Raw genomic sequence first — 22209 nt, 5'->3', positions numbered from 1 at the left:
AAAGTAAAGGAATTAATTTCGAGATCATTGTAGTTCCGTTTGTTTATTTACGCTAACATGTTCCTGTGTGCATAGGATTTTCAAACGTAATGTGGCTGACGAAAAGCTAAACAAATACTACAAAAAAAAGGGCACAAATGCACAGCATGTAATAAGTAAAAATAGGTCAAGGGAGGAAAGGAACTGTTATAATAGAGTTTGACTTCTCGAGAGTAAATATAACAAGAGACCCATGGGCCACATCGCTCACCTGAGTCACCTTGGCCCATATCTGAAGACTTTCCTTATATATTTGTATGTAAAACCTTAGTCCCTATTATGGCCCAAACTACCCTTTGCAAACTTGAACCTACACTATGTCAGAAAGTTTTCATGTAAATGTCAACTTCTTTGGCCCAATGGTTCTTGAGAAGAAGATTTTTAAAGCTTTTTCCTATATTTGTATGTAAAACTTTGACCCCCCCCCCCCCCACTTGTGGCCCCCTCCTACCGGGGGGGGGGGGGGGGGCATGATTTGAACAAACCTGGATCTGCACTATGTCAGAAAGTTTTCTTGTAAATATCAGCTTTTCTGACTCGGTGGTTATTGAGAAAAAGATATTAATTATATATTTGTATGTAAAACTTTGATCCCCCCCCCTTTGTGGCCCCATCATACCCCCGGGGGCCATGATTTGAACAAACTTGAATCTGCACTATGTCAGAAAGTTTTCATGTAAAAATCAGCTTTTCTGGCTCTGGTTCTTGAGAAGAAGATTTTTCTTATATATTTGTATGCAAAACTTTGATCCCCTATTGTGGCCCCATCCAACCCCAGGGGCCCATGATTTGAAGAAACTTGAATCTGCATTATGTCAGGAAGCTTTCATGTAAATCTCAGCTTTTCTGGCTTAGTGGTTGTTGAGAAGAAGATTTTTAAAGTTTTTCCCTATATATTTGTGTGTAAAACTTTGATCCCCCCTTGTGGCCCCATCCTACCACCGGGGGCCATGATTTGAACAAACTTGAATCTGCAATATGTCAGAAAGCTTTCAGGTAAATTTCAGCTCTTCTGGCCCAGTAGTTCTTGAGAAGAGGATTTTTAAATGACCCCACCCTATTTTTGTGATTATCTCCCCTTTGAAAGGGACATGACCCTTCAATTGAACAAACTTGAAAGGCCTTTACCCAAGGATGCTTTTGGCCATGTTTGGTTGAAATTGGCCCTGTGGTTCTGGAGAAGAAGTCGAAAATGTGAAAAGTTTAACAGACGACGGACAAAAAGCGATCAGAAAAGCTCACTTGAACCTTCGGTTCAGGTGAGCTAAAAACCCATGTAGCAACTGTCATATGATATTTAGGCAAAGCTAAACACTCGAATTATCAACCAACGGCAAATGAAGTGATGAAATCTATTAAAGGTGCTGCAGTCATGTCAGAAAAAGACAGTTAAGTAATGCCATATGTAAAAGGGTTGTTGTGGAATATGAATGCACCTATGAAAATATTGTACTGTTCATCATTCCAAATAGGAAAATGGTTTATTGATTAAAGAACGACTCATATAAATGTCAGTAATGATAAACTGCGGCAGTTATTTATCTTGGTCAACGAAACATCAAAAACGTTGGCCTTATATTTAAATATAACACGCCAGTCTATTATTGGAAACCGGTGTTTTCCATTTAGATTTCTGAGTCGGCCTCTTTTCAACTTCCAAATATTGTTGTAATTATCCTCCACTTTTCATCTACATCAAATTTCTCTGATGTAGCATACATCCTTAACGTCATTGTTTTGTAATAAACCACCGTAACGCATTATCAGGAGAAAACTAATGGACTTTTACACTTGCCGGTTTCCTATCAGTGAAAAAGGCATAATTCTACCACCGTGATTGCAAAGATCAAAGGAATGCCGCGGTTATTATTCTGTGATATACCTTCATTCGCAATAGCGAGATGAGTATTTTTCTCATTATTATTATTAGAGCATTCGCCCCGCATGCGGAAGGCCGGGGTTCGAATCCCGGCCGCGACAAACCTAAGTCGTTAAAGAACCCTCACTGCTCAATCAATGGCTGTAAGCGCCGAGTATAGGCCTAAACTTAAAGCCCTTCACCGGTCTTGGTGACGTCTGCATATGAGTGCAAAAGTCTTGAGAGAGACGTTAAGGAGGTACTCTACATCTTCATAATGGCCGATTTCCTTTTAAAACGTGGATGGAAATATAAATATCAGCAATATTTGTCTATTCATTTAAAAAAATCTCGCCTAGCTGAGTAGGTTAGCACGCCGACAGCTGAATGTAGATCTCGTGTTCAAGTCCAACAGGGGTTTTAAATAAAGTAAATTTAAAGTTTTCAATTTCAAAATATTGTTGTACACATCGTCCACTTTCCATCCATATCAAATTTCTATGGTGTAGCATGCCTCCTTAAGCAAGATACAATCAATCAATCACCTTTTTTTTGGGGGGGGGGGGGGGGGGTGTCAGCAAAACAGGTGCAAGCCCAGTTGGGTTAGTGTTTCGGAAATTGTCACAGTGGTTCGTAGTTAATTCCAAAACGATCGGCTGTATATTCCTGAGCCGTGTAGAATAGAAGTAAATTAGCTCTTGTTTTCGTGCATGTTGCAGGATAACCTGTTCTAAATGTTTTTCGAAATACAAAAGTCTCGGGTAACGTCTCGGCTTTTATATTTCAAAACAATAATCTTATTGTACAGTACATAATACATTTAAAGAAGAGAAAAGGCTATGTATATGATTAAACTACGGTACAACATAATATATTTTAACTTTCAAAACTTCATTAACGACTTAGTAACAATCTATAAACAACAGTTTTCTCTTAATATGTTACGATATTAAAACCAATTAAACATCAAAGGTCAAATAAAGTATTTACTTTTTTCTACAACATGGTGAAGGAGTCTGGATACTGCACTAGAAAGGGTAGAAACCCTGTACACCCCATACACAATGTCCACAAGCTTTATATACATGTATATCCATAGTTTTTAGCGCACCTGAGCTAAAAGCTCAAGTAAGTTTTTCTGATCACCTGTTGTCTGTTGCCTGTATATATGTAAGCTTTTCACATTTTCATCTTCTTCTCCAGACCCACTGGGCCAATTTCAACCAAATTGAGCAAAGAGCATCCTTAGGTGAAGGGGATTCAGGTTCAGATGAAGGGCCACGCCCCCTTCTAAGGGTATAACGAAAATACAAAAGTAGGGTGAGGTCATTTAAAAATCTACTTCTCAAGACCTGCTGAGCCAGGAAAGCTGAAATTTACATGAAGGTTTCCTGACATAGTGCAGATGTAAGTTCGTTAAAATCATGACCCCCGGGGGTAGGATGGGGCAACAATAAGGGATCAAATTTTCACATGCATATATATATATATATAATGGGGAAATCCTTTTCAAGAGTCACTAGGCCAGGGAAGTTCAAATGGACATGACAGCTTTCTGACATAGTGCTGATTCAGGTTTGTTAAAATCATGGCCCCTGGGGGTAGGGTGGGGCCACAATACACGTATCAACACTTCGCCGCGAGTTACATCCCTTTGCAGGGTCAATCAGTGAAAAGCCAAGTTTTCCTTCTTTACTCTACCACCAATGCAAGATGTTATTTCTGTGAATTTTAGCTAATTATCAAGTTTTCAAGCAGGTTAATGGGTTGCCCACCCCGGGGCATTATCGTAGTTAACTGCAGTTGATAAGCCACAGATAAGAAAAATACGATAGCTAACGTAGGGAAATGTTTAACCCGGCGGACAAGGGACGTAGCCTTCGCGAAGTGTTAATACGTGTGCATAGGGAATCAAAGTTTTACATTCGAATATGTAGGGGAAATCGTCTCGGGAATCTCTGGACCAGAAAAGTTTACATTTACAATCAAGCTTCCAGACATAGTGTTCATTCAAGTTTGTGTTAAAAAGATTTTACCCCAGAGGATAGGGTGGGGCTACAATACGGGATCCAAGTTTTACATGCAAATATATAGGGAATATTTTTTTTTTAAATCTTCTCAAGAACCACTGGGCCAGGGAAGTTTACATATACGCTTCCTTACATAATGCAGATTCAAGTTCGTTCAAATCATGGCCTCGAGGGTAGGGTAGAGCCACAATAATCAAGAGATCAAAGTTTTACATACAAATATATAGGGAACATACTCTCTACAGATATATAGGGAAAATATTCTTCTTCAGAACCACTAGAGCAGGAAAGTTGAAATTTACATGAAAGCTTCCTGACATACATCTTCGCTAGCCAAGGGTGACGATACACGGTGTTCCTCTTTGAAAGAGGAACACCGTGTATCGTCACCCTTGGCTAGCGAAGATGCCTGACATAGTGCAGATTCAAAATTGTTAAAATCATGGCCTCCAGGTGTAGAATGGGTTTCATGAATGAAGTTCAAATTTACGTGAAAGCTTCCTGATATACTGTAAATTTAAGCTTGTAAAAATCATGATCCCCCCGAGGGTAGGATCAAAGTTTACATTCAAAATTATTAGAAGATGTACAAATTGAAGCAGCACGAATAATCACGAGAATGAGATATAATTCTTCAAGAAGTAAACTCGAGACTGAATTGGGATGGGAACCTTTAGAAATCAGAAGAAGAAATCATAGGCTTGTTCTTCTGTATAAAATTATAAATGGATATACTCCAAACTATCTTATTGGGATGTTAGAATTATGTGAATCATCACATAATTACAACCTTAGGGCCTCTAGGACTTCTACTGCATCATCATATATGAATAGTGTTGTACCAGCAACAATAAAACTATGGAATAACCTTCCTGAAGACATAACAAAATCATCTTTCAAAAACAAACTTTAAAAACCCACAAGAAATACATACATTAAATTTTATAATTATGGTCAACGTAAAGTGAATATCTTGCATTGCCAACTTCGCAATCAGGCTAGCAATCTTAATGCACATCTCTTCAATCATTGTCTTATTAGTAATCCATCTTGTAATCTTTGTGGTAATCCATGTGAGGATAGTCACCATTTCTTCATGGAATGTCTATATTACAATGCACGAAGAGAAGTGCTCTTAGATAAGTTCACTTATTAATATCCCTGTTACAGTTGGAATATTGTTAAATGGTGTCAATCAGTGGCGGATTTAAGAGGGGGACGCAGCCGGCGCCCCCCCCCCCCCTAAAATGTTCAAATCTAAGGTAAATCGCGGTATCTTGTTTAGAAAAATTTACTAAACGATAATAGAAGCAACAATTTCTTCCACTCCCGGAGAAATAAATGACAAAATATTTTGATTTCTCGAATTACTTTATTGGGAGAACTTAAAATTTTTCCCAAAAACCCTTAAAATTTGCGTCATTTTATTAATTTCACCTTAACAAAAATGATAGAAAATAGTACAAATGGCAAGTAGGAGATAATATTTGAAGCCCTAAAATCTGTCAATTCCAGGAGCTTCCGGCCCCCACCCCTGCCTCATAAAGTGGCGCCCCCCCCCCCCCCCCGTAACAGCAATTCCTGGATCCGCCCCTGTCAATGGTGAATCTTTTAATACTAATTCAAAAATATTTGATACTAATAGAATCCTTCATTAATACGAGTGTGGGATAGGGAAATTCCACCGAGGGGACAAGATTCGCAGTATAGGACGAGGCTTTGCCGAGTCCTAGACAGCGAATCTTGTTTCAGAGGTGGAATTTCCCTATCCCACACGAGTAAATAATGAAGGATTGTCTTTCTCACATTTTATCTACAAACATGTTGTGAATTTTTTTTTGTTTTTATTACATTCCATGAAAACACATGAGTCATGGGAGGGCACAATTAAGGTGCAAAGTTTTACTTCAGAATGAAAGGTAAAGATAAGGAACAGTGATTAATTAATCTCATAACTCCTATAAGCACAACGTCGTAATCAACTGTGGGTTTCTGACGATGCTATGAGCAATACAAAATAAAGATTTGGGCAAATATGGACACCTGGATATACCAGAGGCGGGATCGGGTGTCGTGGAGGATTAAGCATCCCCTGTCGAGATATATATATATATATATATATATATATATGTGTGTGTGTGTGTGTGTGTGTGTGTGTGTGTATGTATGTATATATATATATATGTAGAATTTCTCAATATCACGGAAGTACTATTAGTCAAAATCATTGTATGGTGTAGAATAGAGTGTGTTCCATTTCTGACCCGGGCCTGGGCTAGAATAGGTGTTGTATAGTGAGTTGGTAGCCGTGTGTACACGGGCTAGGCTCCAGTCGTTGATACAGGTAAAACACGTGCAGTCGTTTTAACGTTTATTATTGAACGAAATACAGAACCCAAAATGTTACGGATTATAATATCCGGATTATATAGAACATCATTACAAACTCCGGAATAATAGCACATCAAATACACTACACTCCTCCTTGCGTAGTATAGAACATCATGTACTAAATATATGAAATGCATAAATTGTTCAAGAAGTAATTCAATCTAAGTCAAATGAACATAACATAAGATTATCCAAGTATAGAAACTCGAAAATAACATTCACATTATAACTTTACACAAAAGGATAGTCTCGCATGAAAAGCATCACAAATCACAAACATCACAAGTTAAGTCTGTCAGGTTTCTTCCGGTTTCTTGTCGGATTTCGACGTGGCTCAACATTGGTAGCACTGGTTCCTGAATTTGTCACCTGATCCTTAAGTTTGTCGGTAGTACCAGAAGTATTAACGGATGGTATAAACGGAATATCAGCAGTCACTATAGAAGTTGAGTTGCTGGGTTGATCCTTAGATGTTCCAACTATTTGATCAACGTGTCTCCTCCATAAGGTACCATTTATGTCAACTTTGTACGACAAAGGTCCAGTTTGTGAATGAATGCGTCCATTAGCCCACTTTTCTGAGTTGGCTCGATAGTCGCGCACATTTACTGCATCACTTTTTGAGAAATCTCGAACAACACTACCACAATGTTTGGCTGTAGAACTATATTGTTTGTTCACTACAGTTGTAGTTACGTCTGGCTTCATCATGTCTAAACGTGTGGGTATGTTGCGACCATACATAAGAATGGAGGGTGTTTCACCCGTTGTTCCCGTGGCGTGATCCGGTATTTGCACAGAAATGAATTCAGTTTCTTGTTGATGCAAGAAGAATCTCCTGATGCGGATTAGATGGCCTTCTTAAATGATTGAACAAATCTCTCGGCTTGGTCATTTGTCCGGGGATGGAATGGAGCAGAAGTTATATGTCGAATGGCATTGGATTCAATGAATTGACGGAATTCATCGGAACGACATTGCGGTCCGTTGTCAGACACTATTTCTGCTGGAATACCTTGCCTGGCTTTATAAATAAAGTCCGTAGAGTGTTGATTGTTGCAGTACTGGTAGTACTTTTCATTTCAAAAACTTCTGGCCATTTTGAATATGCATCGACTATAATGAGAAACATTGCGTGGTGAAATGGTCCTGCGAAATCGATGTGCAAACGATGCCATGCCTTCGGCAGAAAATTCCACGGGTGAACAGGTGCTGCAGAGGGTGCGTTCTGGACTCGCTTACATCCATAGCAAGCCTTGCAGATTTCCTCGATAGCTTCGTCAATCTTAGGCCACCATACATAGGACCTAGCTACTGCCTTCATTTTGACAATGCCTATGTGTCCGGAATGAAGCTCGGTTATCACTTTTTCACGTAGAATATCTGGAATGATCACACGATTTCCCCATGTGACACATCCTTGGTAAACATTGAGTTCATCTTTTCGATTGTAGTATGGTTTAAGCTTGTCATCACAATCCTGAGGAAAGTGCCCTCGTGTTACACAGTCCAAGATTTGACTCAGAACTGGTTCACGTTGAGTTTCTCTACGAATTTGTAAGTCATCAAACTTCCTGCTGTAGAACAAGTCTATCGGGTCTTCATCATCCAGTGGTTCACGAATACTAGGTAGTTGTACTCGTGACAGTGTATCGGCATTGCCATGTGCCTTGGTTCCTCGAAACTCTATATCGTATTGATATCCTGATAAGAATACAGCATAACGTTGAAGTCGTGCGGCTGTCATCAATGGAGGCGATTTCTTCGGACTGAAGATACTAAGAAGCGGCTTGTGGTCCGTTACAAGTGTGAATTTATGGCCGTACAATTAAGAATTAAATTTCTTCACACCCCAATAAAGAGCCAGTGCCTCTTTGTCGATATGAGAGTAAGCTTTCTCTGCTTGGTTCAGTGTTCTCGATGAGAATGCAATTGGTCTTTCCGTTCCATCTGGGAAGACATGAGATAGTACCGATCCTATCCCATAGGGTGAAGCATCAGCAGCTAACTTCAGAGGAAGTTTCGGGTCATAATGACAAAGAACTTTGTCAGAACAAATCAGTTCCTTGATATCCTGGAAGGATTTCTCTCTCTTGAAATTCCAAATCCACTTGGTTCCTTTGTTCAGAAGTTCATGTAAAGGTCCTGATACGCTAGATAGATTGTCAATGAATCGGTGGTGATAGTTCACTAGACCTAAAAATGATCTAAGATGTGAAATGTTCTCTAGGCGTTTAGCTTCTTTAACAGCTTTGATTTTCTCAGGAGACTTATGCAGTCCTGTCCAACATAGCTCACTTTATCTTGAAAAAATTCACATTTCTAGAGGTTCACACGAAGTCCATATGATAGAAGACGATCCATCACAAGTTTCAAGTTGTGCAGGTGCTCCTCGTCATTGCGGCCAGTCACGATGATGTCATCAATTATCACTATGTTGAAGGAATGTTCTGTAACACTTGCTCTATTGATCGTTGCCATAAAGCTGGAGCTGATGCAATACCATAAGGAAGCCGTTTATACTTGAAAAGGCCTTTGTGTGTATTGATAACAAGTAGGTCTTGTGTATCTTCATCCAGTTCCATATGGTGATAAGCTGTGTCAAATCAAGTTTTGAGAACTTCTCCCCACCAGCAAGGGTTGCAAAAATGTCCTCTATCTTCGGAAGGGGATACTGATCAACGCACATAACTGGATTGACAGTCACTTTATAGTCACCACACAATTTCACATTACCATTCTTCTTCTTAAGGAGGTACGCTACACCAGAGAAATTTGATGTAGATGGAAAGTTGAGGATATGTACAATAATATTTTGAAATTGAAAATTTTAAAATTTACTTTATTTTGTCAAAATATACGGTTTTAGTAGAAGGTAATCTGAAAAAAATTCAAAACCCCTGCTGGACTCGAACCTGCGACCCACAGTTCAGCAGTCGGTATTCTAACCTACTGAGCTACTCGGCTAGGTATTTAAATGGAAAAGGAAAAGTCCAATATTGCTGATATCGATTTTTTCATCCATGTTTTTAAAGGAAGTCAGCCATTATGACGATGTAGAGTACTACCTTAATGGCTGGGACAATTGGAGTAGCCCAGTTGCTATGAGCAACCGGTTCGATGATTCCATCTGTTTGTAACTTGTCCAGTTCTTGCTCAACCTTGGTTCTTAAAGAGTAAGGAACTGTCCTTGCTTTGAGAAACACGGGTTTGGCATCAGAATTCACTGTGACTGATCCTTTAATGTGTTTGAGCGTCCCGATTCCGGGTGAAAACAATTCCTTGTGTGTCTCAAGAAGGTCATTCAGTGACGTTGATTCACATGTAGTTGAGCGCAAGGTTTTGATTTCTTGCCAGTTGAGTCGTAGCTTTCCAAGCCAGTCTCTTCCAAGTAAAGCCGGTCCATCATGTGGAACAACAAAAAGGTCAAGGTTGGCTGCTTGTGAATTCAAGTTAACATTCACTCTCATCTTGCCCAAAGGTTGAATCGTATCACCTGAATATGCGCGCAGTATTTCACTTGATGTTTCTTGAGGTACCATTCTAAAGTTTGCACAGTAGTCACTCTTTGAAATAACTGAAACTGCTGTCCCTGTGTCTACTTCCATCTTAATGACTTTGCCTTCAATCACTGGGTGTACGGTTATTGGTGGTTCACGCCGTGATTTCATGTGGAAAGTATTTGTAATGTGTAGGAGTGGTTCTCCATTGTTTTCACTGTAATGTGGTTCCTCCTCCTCATTATAGTGTAAGGCTGTGTTACGTCCCTTGTTTTTTCACGTTTCTTTTTTATACACGCTCGCTCAATGTGTCCCACCTTTCGACAAAACGAACAAACGGTATTCACATGTCTGCACTGTGTTGCTGTATGGTCACCATCACAACGGTAGCATGTAGGTTGTCGTGCACTAGACTGGGTGTTTGAATGTTTCGCGGTAGGCTTATTGTTAGAAGTACGTTTAGGACGTGAAGGATGCGTGCTGATTTTGTGAACAGTTTCACTCCTTACCCCCTTGAACTTCAGCTGCGTCTCTGGCTGCTGTTTCCATAGCAAAAGAAAGATTGATTGCTTTTTCCAGATCAAGATCGGTCTCGGAAAGTAGTCTTTTCCGTATGGTTTCATTACGCAAGCCTACAACTAGTCTATCGCGTAAGGTGTCACTTAAACTTGCCTCAAACTGACAATGTGATGCTAAGTTACGTAGTTCAGCAATGAATGACAAAACAGATTCTCCAGGGCGTTGTTCACGCTTGTGAAAACGAAACCTCTCAGCTATCACAGAAGGTTTGGGGCTAAGGTGATCCCATAATGCTTTCAGGAGGTCATTTATAGTTTTATCGGTAGATTTGGCTGGAGAAATTAAGTTTTTCAACAGCGTATATGTCTTTGGAGCAATTAAACTGATTAACGAAGGAACTTGGTGATCTGCGTCAATGTCGTTTGCAAGAAAAAATGCCTGCAGTCTCTCTTCGTATGATTCCCACGATTCCACAGAATTGTCAAACTGTTCTAATTTGCCTATGTGTGGCATTGTAAACAATGGGTAGGTACTTACACCTCGTCGCCAATTGTTGTATAGTAAGTTAGTAGCCGTGTGTACACGGGCTAGGCTCCAGTCGTTGAGACAGGTAAAACACCAATCTCTCACCAGAGGGCGTATTACGCTGCGCTACAACACCTCTGTCAACGTCTGAATGTCAAGATTCTTGCATGGCAAAACTTCATTTCTACCTATTGCATTATAAAGTATGATTTTACAAGTTTTAGTGTTAAGCTTAAAATCTTACAGTAAGTTCACAAAAACAACGAATTCCATGATTATTCTAGTATTATTGGATGAATGAATGAATATTTATATATTCAGTTGTCTTATATTTATTTGCCAGCTTCTGCGTTTATAAAATTCAGACAAGTGTTTGATTTGCTTAGATATGATCATTACAGTTTGATATGCTAAGTTAGTTTTAGTACGTTTTGATATGATTTTTAGACGTTGACAGAGGTATTAGTGGAGCGTAGCGGGAACGATAACTTTGGGTAGAGATTGGTCAAACACGTGCAGTCGTTTTAACGTTTATTACTGAACGAAATCAGGGCCGTAAATTAACCTTCAGTTTGGAGGAGGCAGGAAATTAGGCGGGGGTCTGGGGGCCGCCCAGGCCCCCAGACGCTGAGCACATTTTGTGCACACTGAACACGTTTCGTGCAAAATCCTTGATTCTAGGGCCTTCTAAGATGTTACTTGACTAACTCATTCTAAAAGAAAGATTTGGAATGCTTTTTAAGGGAGGTATCATGTTCTTAGTTATTGGAAACAACATAAATTCTAATGAACTTTAAATTTTAATTTTTTTTGGCTCAAAAGTTGGAGGAGGCAGCTGCCTCCTCCGCCACCATGTAATTTACGGCCCTGGAAATACAGAACCCAAAATGTTACGGATTATAATATCCGGACTATATAGAACAGCATTACAAACTCCGGAATAATAGCACATCAAATACACTACAATAGGAGTTTTAGGTGGATAACTACATGTATCACTTTCCCACATTGTGGATGTATACATATATATTTACATTTTCAATGTCTTCGATATTTTGCCAATGTTGTTATGATAGCTATTTTACGGAAGACGATAGGTGCCAGGGTATAGTATTGATATTCATTTAATCGGCGGTCGCCACACGTTATCTGGCGACCGCCACTTTATTATCCGGCGGCCGCCAGTTATTCAACTCCTCTCTCTCTCTCTCTCTCTCTCTCTCTCTCTCCTAAAAGGAAACGGGTGCAATCCCTATAATTTCCCATATCTTCATCATCTTGAACGAAATTAATATTTGACGATATGACAAACATGCGTTACTTAAGAAGTGGTGAAATTTCACAGTACATGTATACATGGATTATTAATATATACATGTATATATAATTTTCAGTCACCTCTGACTGGTAACGAGATGAGAGCGGGAATGATATTTACCGTTTGGCTTGTTTGTCAATCGTTTATAATGCATAGTTTGTAAACATAATTAAATAATAACTTATTTCTGAATAAAATATCGTTTAATTAAACTAACATTTGCCGTCTTGCCCTTAAACTTTTGCCTAAAAGTTGAGCTACTAAACAGCACTCATGTGACGAACACAAATAACAACTTTGTAAATATTAGACCATGTGTCAAAGCAACCCATCACCATAACTGACATATGCCATGATCATGGAAATAGAGATTGTTTTTATGAAAAACAAATGTCTCCCCAGATCCCTAAATTCATCTTCGCTAGCCAAGGGTTTACGATCCGCTCCGCTTCTCTACAAACCCTTGGCAGATTTAGTGCGATTTTCGTTGCCTCAACTTTCAGCATATGATTGGACGCAGGGAAAGTCCACTGCTCAATCAGAGAACGTGTTACTTTAGATCACGTGCAAAACATAGGAATTTAAATACTCGGCCGTGTATCAAATACATATCCAAACCAATGATGCCACGTGCGCAGTTCAGACTTGTATCTGTGTAAAGAAGTGCATTTTATTTACTACAGTACCGTACCATAAGTTTAATATCAAACATCTCTTGTAATTCGTTGTGTTATGTTCTATCTATCCCAGATATCATTTAGACACTTGCGTCAGAGCTATTTTCCTCAATTTGAAATTCACCTTACACACGTGGGGTTATTTTTAGACGTAGACTCAGCGACTACATATATTTCATGAGTTCACACACATATATTATTTTCTAAATAATATTCTCACTGATTTGTTTTTCAAGTATGCAATTAAGAGATAGTTAAATTTATTATTGATATTTTGTATGATTTGCATACCACATTGCGTTACTCTCTGAGCGCAGCCATTTCCCAACAACGAGCGCAGCCATTTCTAAACAACTTTAAACAGTAGCTGAAACACACATTTTCATTGGATAAGCATGATGTAATCCAAACAGGGTTGTTTTTTCCATCCGCTAGAGGGCGCCACTCAAAGCTACGAAAATCGCACTAAATCTGCCAAGGGTTTGTAGAGAAGCGGATCGAATCGTAAACCCTTGGCTAGCGAAGATGCCCAAATTGGAAGTGCTCCAAATGAAACCTCCTCCCTTAATGTACTGCATGGTATGGAGGAGAAAGCATGAGCAGAAATATAAACAATATGGACTCCGATAAGCCATATAGTAGAAGCGTTCACAAACTATTTTAACATCCTCCACTCCTCTTAGATCCACTATCACTTTTAGGAAAATAATTGGATCATCCTGTCCTTTACAAATGACAATGAAGAATTGTACAAAGTTTCAAATCTATCCGATAAGCCATAGAGGAAGAGAAGCATTCACAAGATTTTGTGACTGACAGACGGACGGACGGATGGAGATTACAAAAACAATATATATCTCCCCGAAAGAGGGGAGACATAAATAATTGTATGCCATTTGATTTAAGTGGTGGCCTCCACTTAATTCATCTGGCGATCACCACTTGATTTAATACTTACATTATTATCTGGTACTGGCGACCGTCAATGAATTTATCTGGTGCAGGATTTAATTGGCCATGCAGAGATCTCCTATTTTTTCCAAAATGAAAAGGAATACAACTCCCACAACACCCTCCCCGTCTCCAATGATTTGTAGTTACGTATTTTTATCAATTCACAAGGTTTAATATTGTTGTGTAGTCTGGAAATTACATAAGAAATATCTGATGTCTTACCTTTACTAAGCTCTGAAGACAACAGACAATAACTACATCTTAAGACGTGCTTCAAAGGAAGGGGCAAACAGAACTGCCGCTCAAGCAAGGTGACATGGGAGTAGACCAAGGTCAGAATGCGTAAACATGAGTACGAGTTGGGAGAATAAGAACCTACAATGCATTTACACTACAATATACACCCCCCCCCCCCCCCCCCTTTGACAGACGTATCCTTTGTTGTTATATCTAAGTGGAAAGTCCTTATTGCATGCAAAGTTCGATTGGCTAGATGCTCCATCTGACTTTTTGTTTATGGTAGCGAAAACGTAAGATTGAACCTATGACCACCACCCCTTTCCAACATTGTCTCTGGCTGCCCTTTTCCACTTTGGTGCTATGTCTATGGAACGCCGTTTCTGTCTTATAGTGTAAATCAGCCTTACGTTATGTCGATACTTCTTTATATTATGTGGTTACATCATTATGTTATGTGGTTACATCATTATGTTATGTGGTTACATCATTACGTTATGTGGTTATATAATCACTATAAGGCAGAAACGGCGTTCCATATATGTCCCTGTCGTCACACTGATCTCGATTGTGATCTCTCTGCATTTTAACATTGTTTAACAAAATCAATGTTTCCCGTATAATTTCCTATCAATAACTAGTCTACACTTATCCATAGAGTCTATACACAACCACGTGTGTTTCGAAAAAATATTTGCTTATTTATATTCTCTCCTATAATGCCTTATGATTCAAATGCACAAACGTTATATATTAATTGGGTTTTTTCTGTTTTCATCATTATAATCAATTTTATTAATCATCCCCACAACCACCATCGCTTTCAGATATATAGTTCTAGACTTTGAATATCGTGCAGAAAAGACGTGGCGTTTCTTATAATTCTTTGTCGTGTGCAATCGATGATGGAATAGTACAGAATGATTGACTCGCACTGAAATTTTTACATTTGATCTTTTACATTCCTATTTAAAACATCTACAGTTTACAAAAACGCAAAATACGAGAAAAGCGCTTTTTACTTTCATTTTTGTAAAGACCAATAACGCCCGTTATATATTCTACGAACGTGCATACATTTTCTCTTCTGAGGCTAAAAAATTAAAGTTCTGAATTTAGGTACCTGTAAGTGCTTTCTATTTTATCTTAAACCTTGATAAACCAAAATAAGAAATAAAGATAAAAACAAATTTCAAGTAATCTCTCTCGGTAGAAAGACACATGATAAAAACATAACTTTTAACTTACATGGTACAACAGCTTGTCTGCGAGGAAGAAGTGAAGAGTGAAGCTGCTTGTTGTCACTATTGATTTCAATCTGAATTTTAATTCCCATATTTCAAATATTTGTAAGAAAGCAGCTCGTCAATTAAATGTAATAAAGTGTATAGGGAAACATCTTTGTAGGTTAGGTAAACTCACTATCTACAGACCCTGAAGCGTACTACTACACCACTTGCACGGAACGAAACGAAACGATTCTTGCACGGAACGCTGAACGCTTTGCACGGAACGCTGAACGCTTTGCACGAAACGATTCTTGCACGGAACGGTGAACAGTTTTGCACGAAACGCTGAACGCTTTGCACGGAACGATTTGCACGAAACGCTTCCCATTTCCTGAACGGTCCGCACGATTTGCACGAAACGGTAGGTGTGGTTTGCACGTTTTATAAATGATTGTGAATGGTTTACATGAAACGGTAGGCGTGGCCTGCACGCTTTAATTATGACTAAACAGTTGATAATAATGACTAGTAAAATTAAGCACTAAAATTTTACATTTATTAGGTTTTGGTCATTTTTGGGAGGAAGTGAAAGTGGATTTTTTTAATTCGTATACAATAATTGACGGAAGAATGCATGGAAAAAAAGAAGAAGAGAAGAAACATGCATACAAACAAACTATGTGATTTATCGAACTCCGGTAAATGTGCTTTGTATCAACATTTTATTGATGATATTGATGTTCGATTATTGATTGACAAAACAGATATCAATCATGAGCAAAGAATAAAAATTTTATCACCTTAACAAATAAGAATTAAAAATATCTTTACTTTTAAACAAAACTTTAGAAAACTCCGTGCTTTCATTAAGAAAATAACAAAATAAAATGTGCTCCCCTACCTAGAATGTCCATACTTCACATTAATAATAACACGATTTTTTCTAACTTGATAAATACTTTATTACACGCATGTATTATATAATAATATAACAGCTTTTTGTCTTTATATTTTGTATACCATTGGATAAGGGTGATGAGATCCAATAAATTGAATTGAGTACATGTAGTCTTGAAATATCACAAAGTATACAGTTGACAATGATTGAAATAAAAATGTAGACGTTTTCTTGTTTATTCTGTGACTCACAAACTTGCGCGTCTTCTTAATGAAAGTTGTAAAACAAACATACTAGGTTTTGGTCAATTATAACATAATACGGGGGTAAAATTCATCTCATCTCCGCTAGCAATGGGTTTTGGGTCATCTGTACCTTCGTGGACGAATAATCTTGGCTAGCGAAAATGGGGGGGGGGGGGGGGGGGATGCCTAGATAGTCCGCTTGCATAAACATGTATTTGAAGGTTAAATCGAAAAATTATTCAGTAAATTCAATGATGTTGTAGTATATATAGCTTGTATTTGTTTTATTTTTTGACTGAGAGGGAGATAGACAGCTAAGCATGTAACATCGTTTTAATGGGGGGGGGGGGGGGGGGGGGCTCATTCATTAGTCCTAACCCGTGCCAGCGGAAAAATTTAATATGTAAAGAAAACAATATAGGAAATTCAAAAAAATATCACAATGAAAGGGGATGGATAATTAATCAGAAAGAAATTGTACTTTCAAGATCAAGATTTATACGGAACGTATTAAACTTCCAGTATCTGCATACATTCATATGAATATTATAATAATATAATATTATAATCAATGATTACCAATGATCTCTCTCTCTCTCTCTCTCTCTCTCTCTCTCTCTCTCTCTCTCTCTCTCTCTCATTATCTAATGCATCTAAATTTCAAAATGATTTCATATAGCAATTAAAGATTTTAATAATCGATAGCGTATACAGGGCCGTAAATTACATGGAGGCGGAGGAGGCAGCTGCCTCCTCCAACTTTTGAGCCAAAAAAAATTAAAATTTAAAGTTCATTAGAATTTATGTTGTTTCCAATAACTAAGAACATGATACCTCCCTTAAAAAGCATTCCAAATCTTTCTTTTAGAATGAGTTAGTCAAGTAACATCTTAGAAGGCCCTAGAATCAAGGATTTTGCACGAAACGTGTTCAGTGTGCACAAAATGTGCTCAGCGTCTGGGGGCCTGGGCGGCCCCCAGACCCCCGCCTAATTTCCTGTCTCCTCCAAATTGAAGGTTAATTTACGGCCCTGGTATATGAATAAAAGCGAATAATCGTTTAAGTCATTTCTGTTTATATTGGTATTAGTCTTTCTTCATGACTAGTTGCATTTGACACCGAGGTTTTACATCCTTAAATATTGATTACAGGCACGTAGAATCGGAGAGGGTGTAATGTGAAAGCTAGGGATTTAGCCTTGTAGCGACCTACCCACTGCGCGATTGAAATTGAAGTCGGAAGGGACAATTAAGACAGTTCCAGACTATTACCCCCCCCCCCATCCCACCCCCACCCACCCACACACATACATGTACAGGTTTTCGTAATCGGACAATTTAAGTACCATTTTTTGTTGCTATCTTATTGCTTGTCAAGAATTTTACCCAACTTAACCGGCAACATACTACGGAAGCCGATAGGTGCCAAGGTATAGAATTAATATTTATTTAACTGGCGGCCGCCACTTAATTTATGTGGCGGCCGCCACTTAATTTAACTGGCGGCCGCCACTTATTATCTGGCGGCCGCCAGTTATTAACTGGCGACCGCCATATAAATTAACTGGCGGCCGCCACTTATTATCTGGCGACCGCCAGTTATTTTATCTGGCGGCCGCCACTTAATTCATATATGGCGGCTACCAATTGCAAAAACAATGTAATTCGTATCGCTGAGTGATTATTTTGGAAAGATTTAGAATAGTACGCAAACACGCAGCATCGTTTTTCAAAGTGTATAGGGACAGTCGGAGGAGAAATTGTCTTCTACAATTGTTGACAAGCAGAAAAGGAACCTAAAATGTCTCTTTTGTCCAAACTTCGTACTCCTAAATTGGAGGGAGGGGGCACCGTTCATTCTTCAATTGATCAGTTCATTCATTTTTACATTTTTACCATTCATTACTACCACCAAAAGAGTGGGGCGGGGGCCAGTCCGCCAATTAATCTTACTTCACATGTGAAAATAATTATAGTTTGCATGTAAAAATAATAGAAATTGAACGTTGTCAAAAAAAATGGAGGGTCAGCCCCGTGGTTCTACGTATTTAACAGTACAATCGAAAAACAATAATTTAATGCTATTAATTGTATACATGTATATATATATCACATATATATTACTAAGCATTGGGGAGGGATTGCACCCCTTTCATTTTGAGAAAGAGATAGAGAAAGAGAGAGGAATTGAATAACTGGTGACAGCCATATAAATGATTTAAATTGAGTGGCGGCCGCCATATAAATTAAGTGGCTGCCGCCACTTAATTAGATAAATATTAATTCTATACCCTGGCACCTATCGGCTTCCATAACATACCCCTTCTGATACATTGAAAAATATAGGTAATGTTAGCACGGGGCTCTATAAAGTTCAATCTGCAGTTTGGTCATACTTCGTCATTCATTAACTTATTTTAAAAAATTAAAAAAAAAAAAGGTTTGTCGGGTTAGCGGTACTATGATGTATGACTATTACAATGACCTGTGTATAACTTGTACATTCCATGCAAATTCGAAGGGTTTTTCGCCTCAGTAGAACAATTGGGAGTCAGTTAATCCGTGTATTTGAAATCAACAGAAGTGCTTGGCTTCTTGCGGAAAGTGTGAAATATATTGGGTCGGCGCAAGATACCCGTGATCTTATACTAGATCTGATATCGCACCGACCCAATATATTTCACTTTTCATAAGAAGTCAAAACCCAGACTAGCTAACCGTAATTTAGTTATACTGTGACAAAGAACCTAGGAATTTGCATGTCATATATACTTATTATACAAAAATCATTACATTATCCAGACACTCTCGATAACATTTTTTTTTTAATGAAAACCTCTATCAAAGTACATTGAACATACTAAGTCTCGGTCAAATGTAATGAACTCGGGATTTTAAAAACAAATGATTCGATGGTTTGTATTTTTGCTTCTATTAATTATGTAATAGATTAATTCCAATTTGTTAATCAGAGAGAGAGAGAGAGAGAGAGAGAGAGAGAGAGAGAGAGCACATCGGTAATTATTAAATATTCCTATACATGTATGCTTTTCATATACTGAACATACTAATTCACATTCAAAACAGGAATTTGCCTGCAAGTACGCATTATCTAAATATAGAACCCAGATACAATGCATTTGGGAAGAGACCACCGACCAACGTCCATCTTTCTTGGATGCCATAACGGAATGACTTGCACGATTTCCGGGGCGTGGCTTTAACGGTCTGCACGCTTCTGTAGGCGTGGCTACTGCACGAAACGCTTCTTGCACGAAACGGTTTGCACGCTTTGCACGGAACGGTGACCGGTTTGCACGGAACGCTGAACGGTTTGCACGAAACGCGCTGAACGATCTGCACGGAACGAAACGAAACGAAACGCTTTGGAGGTGTAGTAGTACGCTTCAGGGTCTGTACCATTCCTTTATCAAACTTTAGTTATTGTCCTCTGGTATGACACTTTTGTAGTGAACAACATTTAAAAAAAAAAAATTAAAAAAATCCATGAACGAGTCCTACGATTTATTTATGAAGACCATACCAGTACATATAATCAACTATTAGATAAACCAAATATTCCCTCACTGAAAACCAGGCGTATGAGAGCCATGGCCCTTGAAGTTTTTAAAATTATAAATAAACAAAGTCCATTGTTCCTACAAGACTTGGTCCAGCTAAGAAAAGCGAGGTATAATTTCAGATACCAAAAGATATTGGAATTTCCAAGACCAAGAACAACTAGGTATGGTAAAAGGTCTTTCAGTTATGCAGCCGCCACACTGTGGAAATCTTTACCCAACCATATAAGGGAAACCTCCTCCTTTAATCAATTTAGAACTTTTATAGACACTTGGAGGAGGGAAAACTGCAGATGCAGCTCCTGTCGAGTACACAGTGTGGAAGTGCATGGCTGAATGAAAATCTCTGTTTTCAATATATTATATACTGTTTTAGTTTGCTGTTTCCTTTTATGCAAATTTTGCAGCCTTTCATCTGCATTACTACTAATTTTGATTTGCTTTTTGTTTAATTTTTATGTTTTGTTCTGTCTCTTGAAAGATTCATCATTATTTCATCTTTTTAAACCTTTTTTGTTTGTATACCTTGTAACTTATTTACTGTAAACTGCATTATATTATTTGTTTTATTATCATATTTTCCCTTATTTTACATTTAACAGTTATGGTGCTTCTTAACAATTCTTAATGCTGAGGTTTAAAGGAAGTGAACATGAAAAACATATTTGTTGCATAATAAACTTAAAAGACCTGAAACTGAATAGTGTGGCCTAAATCTAATTTGCCTGTTTCTATTACGAGATTTGATCAATTCAACACTCTAAATTAAAGGTTTATGGAGGTCATCCATTATTTCCCAGTATGCATCTGTGCTCTGACGTAGATGAGACACATTGCTGTTGACTGAGTCACTGTTATACAGCAGAAAAAGTTGATGGATTCATATTACAATTGATGGATAAGGTTTTGGAGCAAAAAGAATTGAACTCAAATCTAATTACAATGCATTAAGAAAACGAAGAAAACACTCCCACAAAATATTTCCAGCTCCTCCAACTTCTGAATTTACTCACTACACTGTGTGTTTCAAGTTTCCATATCCAGGGCCGTAAATTAACCTTCAATTTGGAGGAGGCAGGAAATTAGGCGGGGGTCTGGGGGCCGCCCAGGCCCCCAGACGCTGAGCACATTTTGTGCACACTGAACACGTTTCGTGCAAAATCCTTGATTCTAGGGCCTTCTAAGATGTTACTTGACTAACTCATTCTAAAAGAAAGATTTGGAATGCTTTTTAAGGGAGGTATCATGTTCTTAGTTATTGGAAACAACATAAATTCTAATGAACTTTAAATTTTAATTTTTTTTGGCTCAAAAGTTGGAGGAGGCAGCTGCCTCCTCCGCCTCCATGTAATTTACGGCCCTGATATCAATTAATTTCATTAGATTTTAAATATTAAGGTGACTGTGTCATAAAAGTATTGCAATATAGGCATGTGACTTATATACTTTATAACAATTTATGTACATGGACCACAGATAAATTTTGGAGATTCAATTTACAATTATATTCTTTATTGACATTAAAAAATACTTATTTACTAATATTTAGAATCTGTATCAGAGTCTGATGTTTTTTAAAGAAATCCTACATAATTGCAGTGCTCTTTAGGAAATGCTCCCTTAATTTATGTCACAACAATTAAATGAGGGTAAAACTACTCTGATTTTCCCCCCAAGAGGCTGACTGCGTTTGACCTAGTTGATAAACTGTCTGTAGGCCATAAATCTTGATAGCATGTCTGCAACAGAATTGTTACTGTATTCTATCACATGTGTTGATAAAATGTTTACACACAAATGCCATGTTGTGTTAAGAATTTAATACATGTGAATACAGAAGGTATTTGTCATTTTCGTGTTTTTCTTACTTGTTTAATAAGTTGTTATCCAGGTCCTCTGAGACCCCTCTCTGGATACGTATTAAATCCATGGATAAATGTAAGCTGTATCAATTATAACAGGACTTCGACACACAGTGTTAAAATATGGGTGTAGAGAACTGCACTTTTGGTGTATATTTATGCAATCTAGCTGACACAGAATATTCAAACTCATGACAACAAAGACACCCCTTGAATGTACATAGTTACATTGTACAATTTCCACAAGCACATCAATCAAGGAAAATTCGTCTCTCATTAAAATCAACTGCTGGTGAAGAAGCATTATTCTGAGAAACAATTTCTTCCTCTGTAACATCAGGTTCAAC

The 22209-nt window shown here is 38.1% G+C and overlaps 2 protein-coding genes across 2 annotated transcripts; both read right to left on the bottom strand.

The window, feature by feature from the left end:
- Positions 1-6597: 6597 nt before the first annotated feature.
- Positions 6598-7029, bottom strand: LOC125664798 (uncharacterized). Its single transcript, XM_048897606.2, has one exon. It carries the CDS (start codon positions 7027-7029, stop codon positions 6598-6600), a length of 432 nt encoding a protein of 143 aa, XP_048753563.2.
- Positions 7030-7315: 286 nt separating this feature from the next.
- On the bottom strand, positions 7316-9788 carry LOC125664799 (uncharacterized protein K02A2.6-like). Its single transcript, XM_056145347.1, has 3 exons — positions 9387-9788; positions 8170-8410; positions 7316-8022 (listed from the first exon to the last, which is right to left on the bottom strand). Exons 1-3 carry the CDS (start codon positions 9786-9788, stop codon positions 7316-7318), a joined length of 1350 nt encoding a protein of 449 aa, XP_056001322.1.
- Between the last annotated feature and the right edge of the window lie 12421 nt (positions 9789-22209).

This window comes from Ostrea edulis, chromosome 1, assembly GCF_947568905.1.
Source record: "Ostrea edulis chromosome 1, xbOstEdul1.1, whole genome shotgun sequence".
NCBI classification, from domain to species: Eukaryota; Metazoa; Mollusca; class Bivalvia; order Ostreida; family Ostreidae; genus Ostrea; species Ostrea edulis.
This window is presented reverse-complemented; position numbering and strand designations above follow the sequence as displayed.

Excerpts from the sequence above, each read along its gene's own strand:
- LOC125664798 (XM_048897606.2), bottom strand. The coding sequence starts at position 7,029 with ATGATGAAGCCAGACGTAACTACAACTGTAGTGAACAAACAATATAGT.
- LOC125664799 (XM_056145347.1), bottom strand. The coding sequence starts at position 9,788 with ATGAGAGTGAATGTTAACTTGAATTCACAAGCAGCCAACCTTGACCTT. Across the intron at positions 8,411-9,386 it reads CAATTGTCCCAGCCATTAAG|AGAGAGAAATCCTTCCAGGA; the intron begins GTAGTACTCTAC and ends TGGAATTTCAAG. Across the intron at positions 8,023-8,169 it reads GGCACTGGCTCTTTATTGGG|GATATCAATACGATATAGAG; the intron begins GTGTGAAGAAAT and ends TATTCTTATCAG.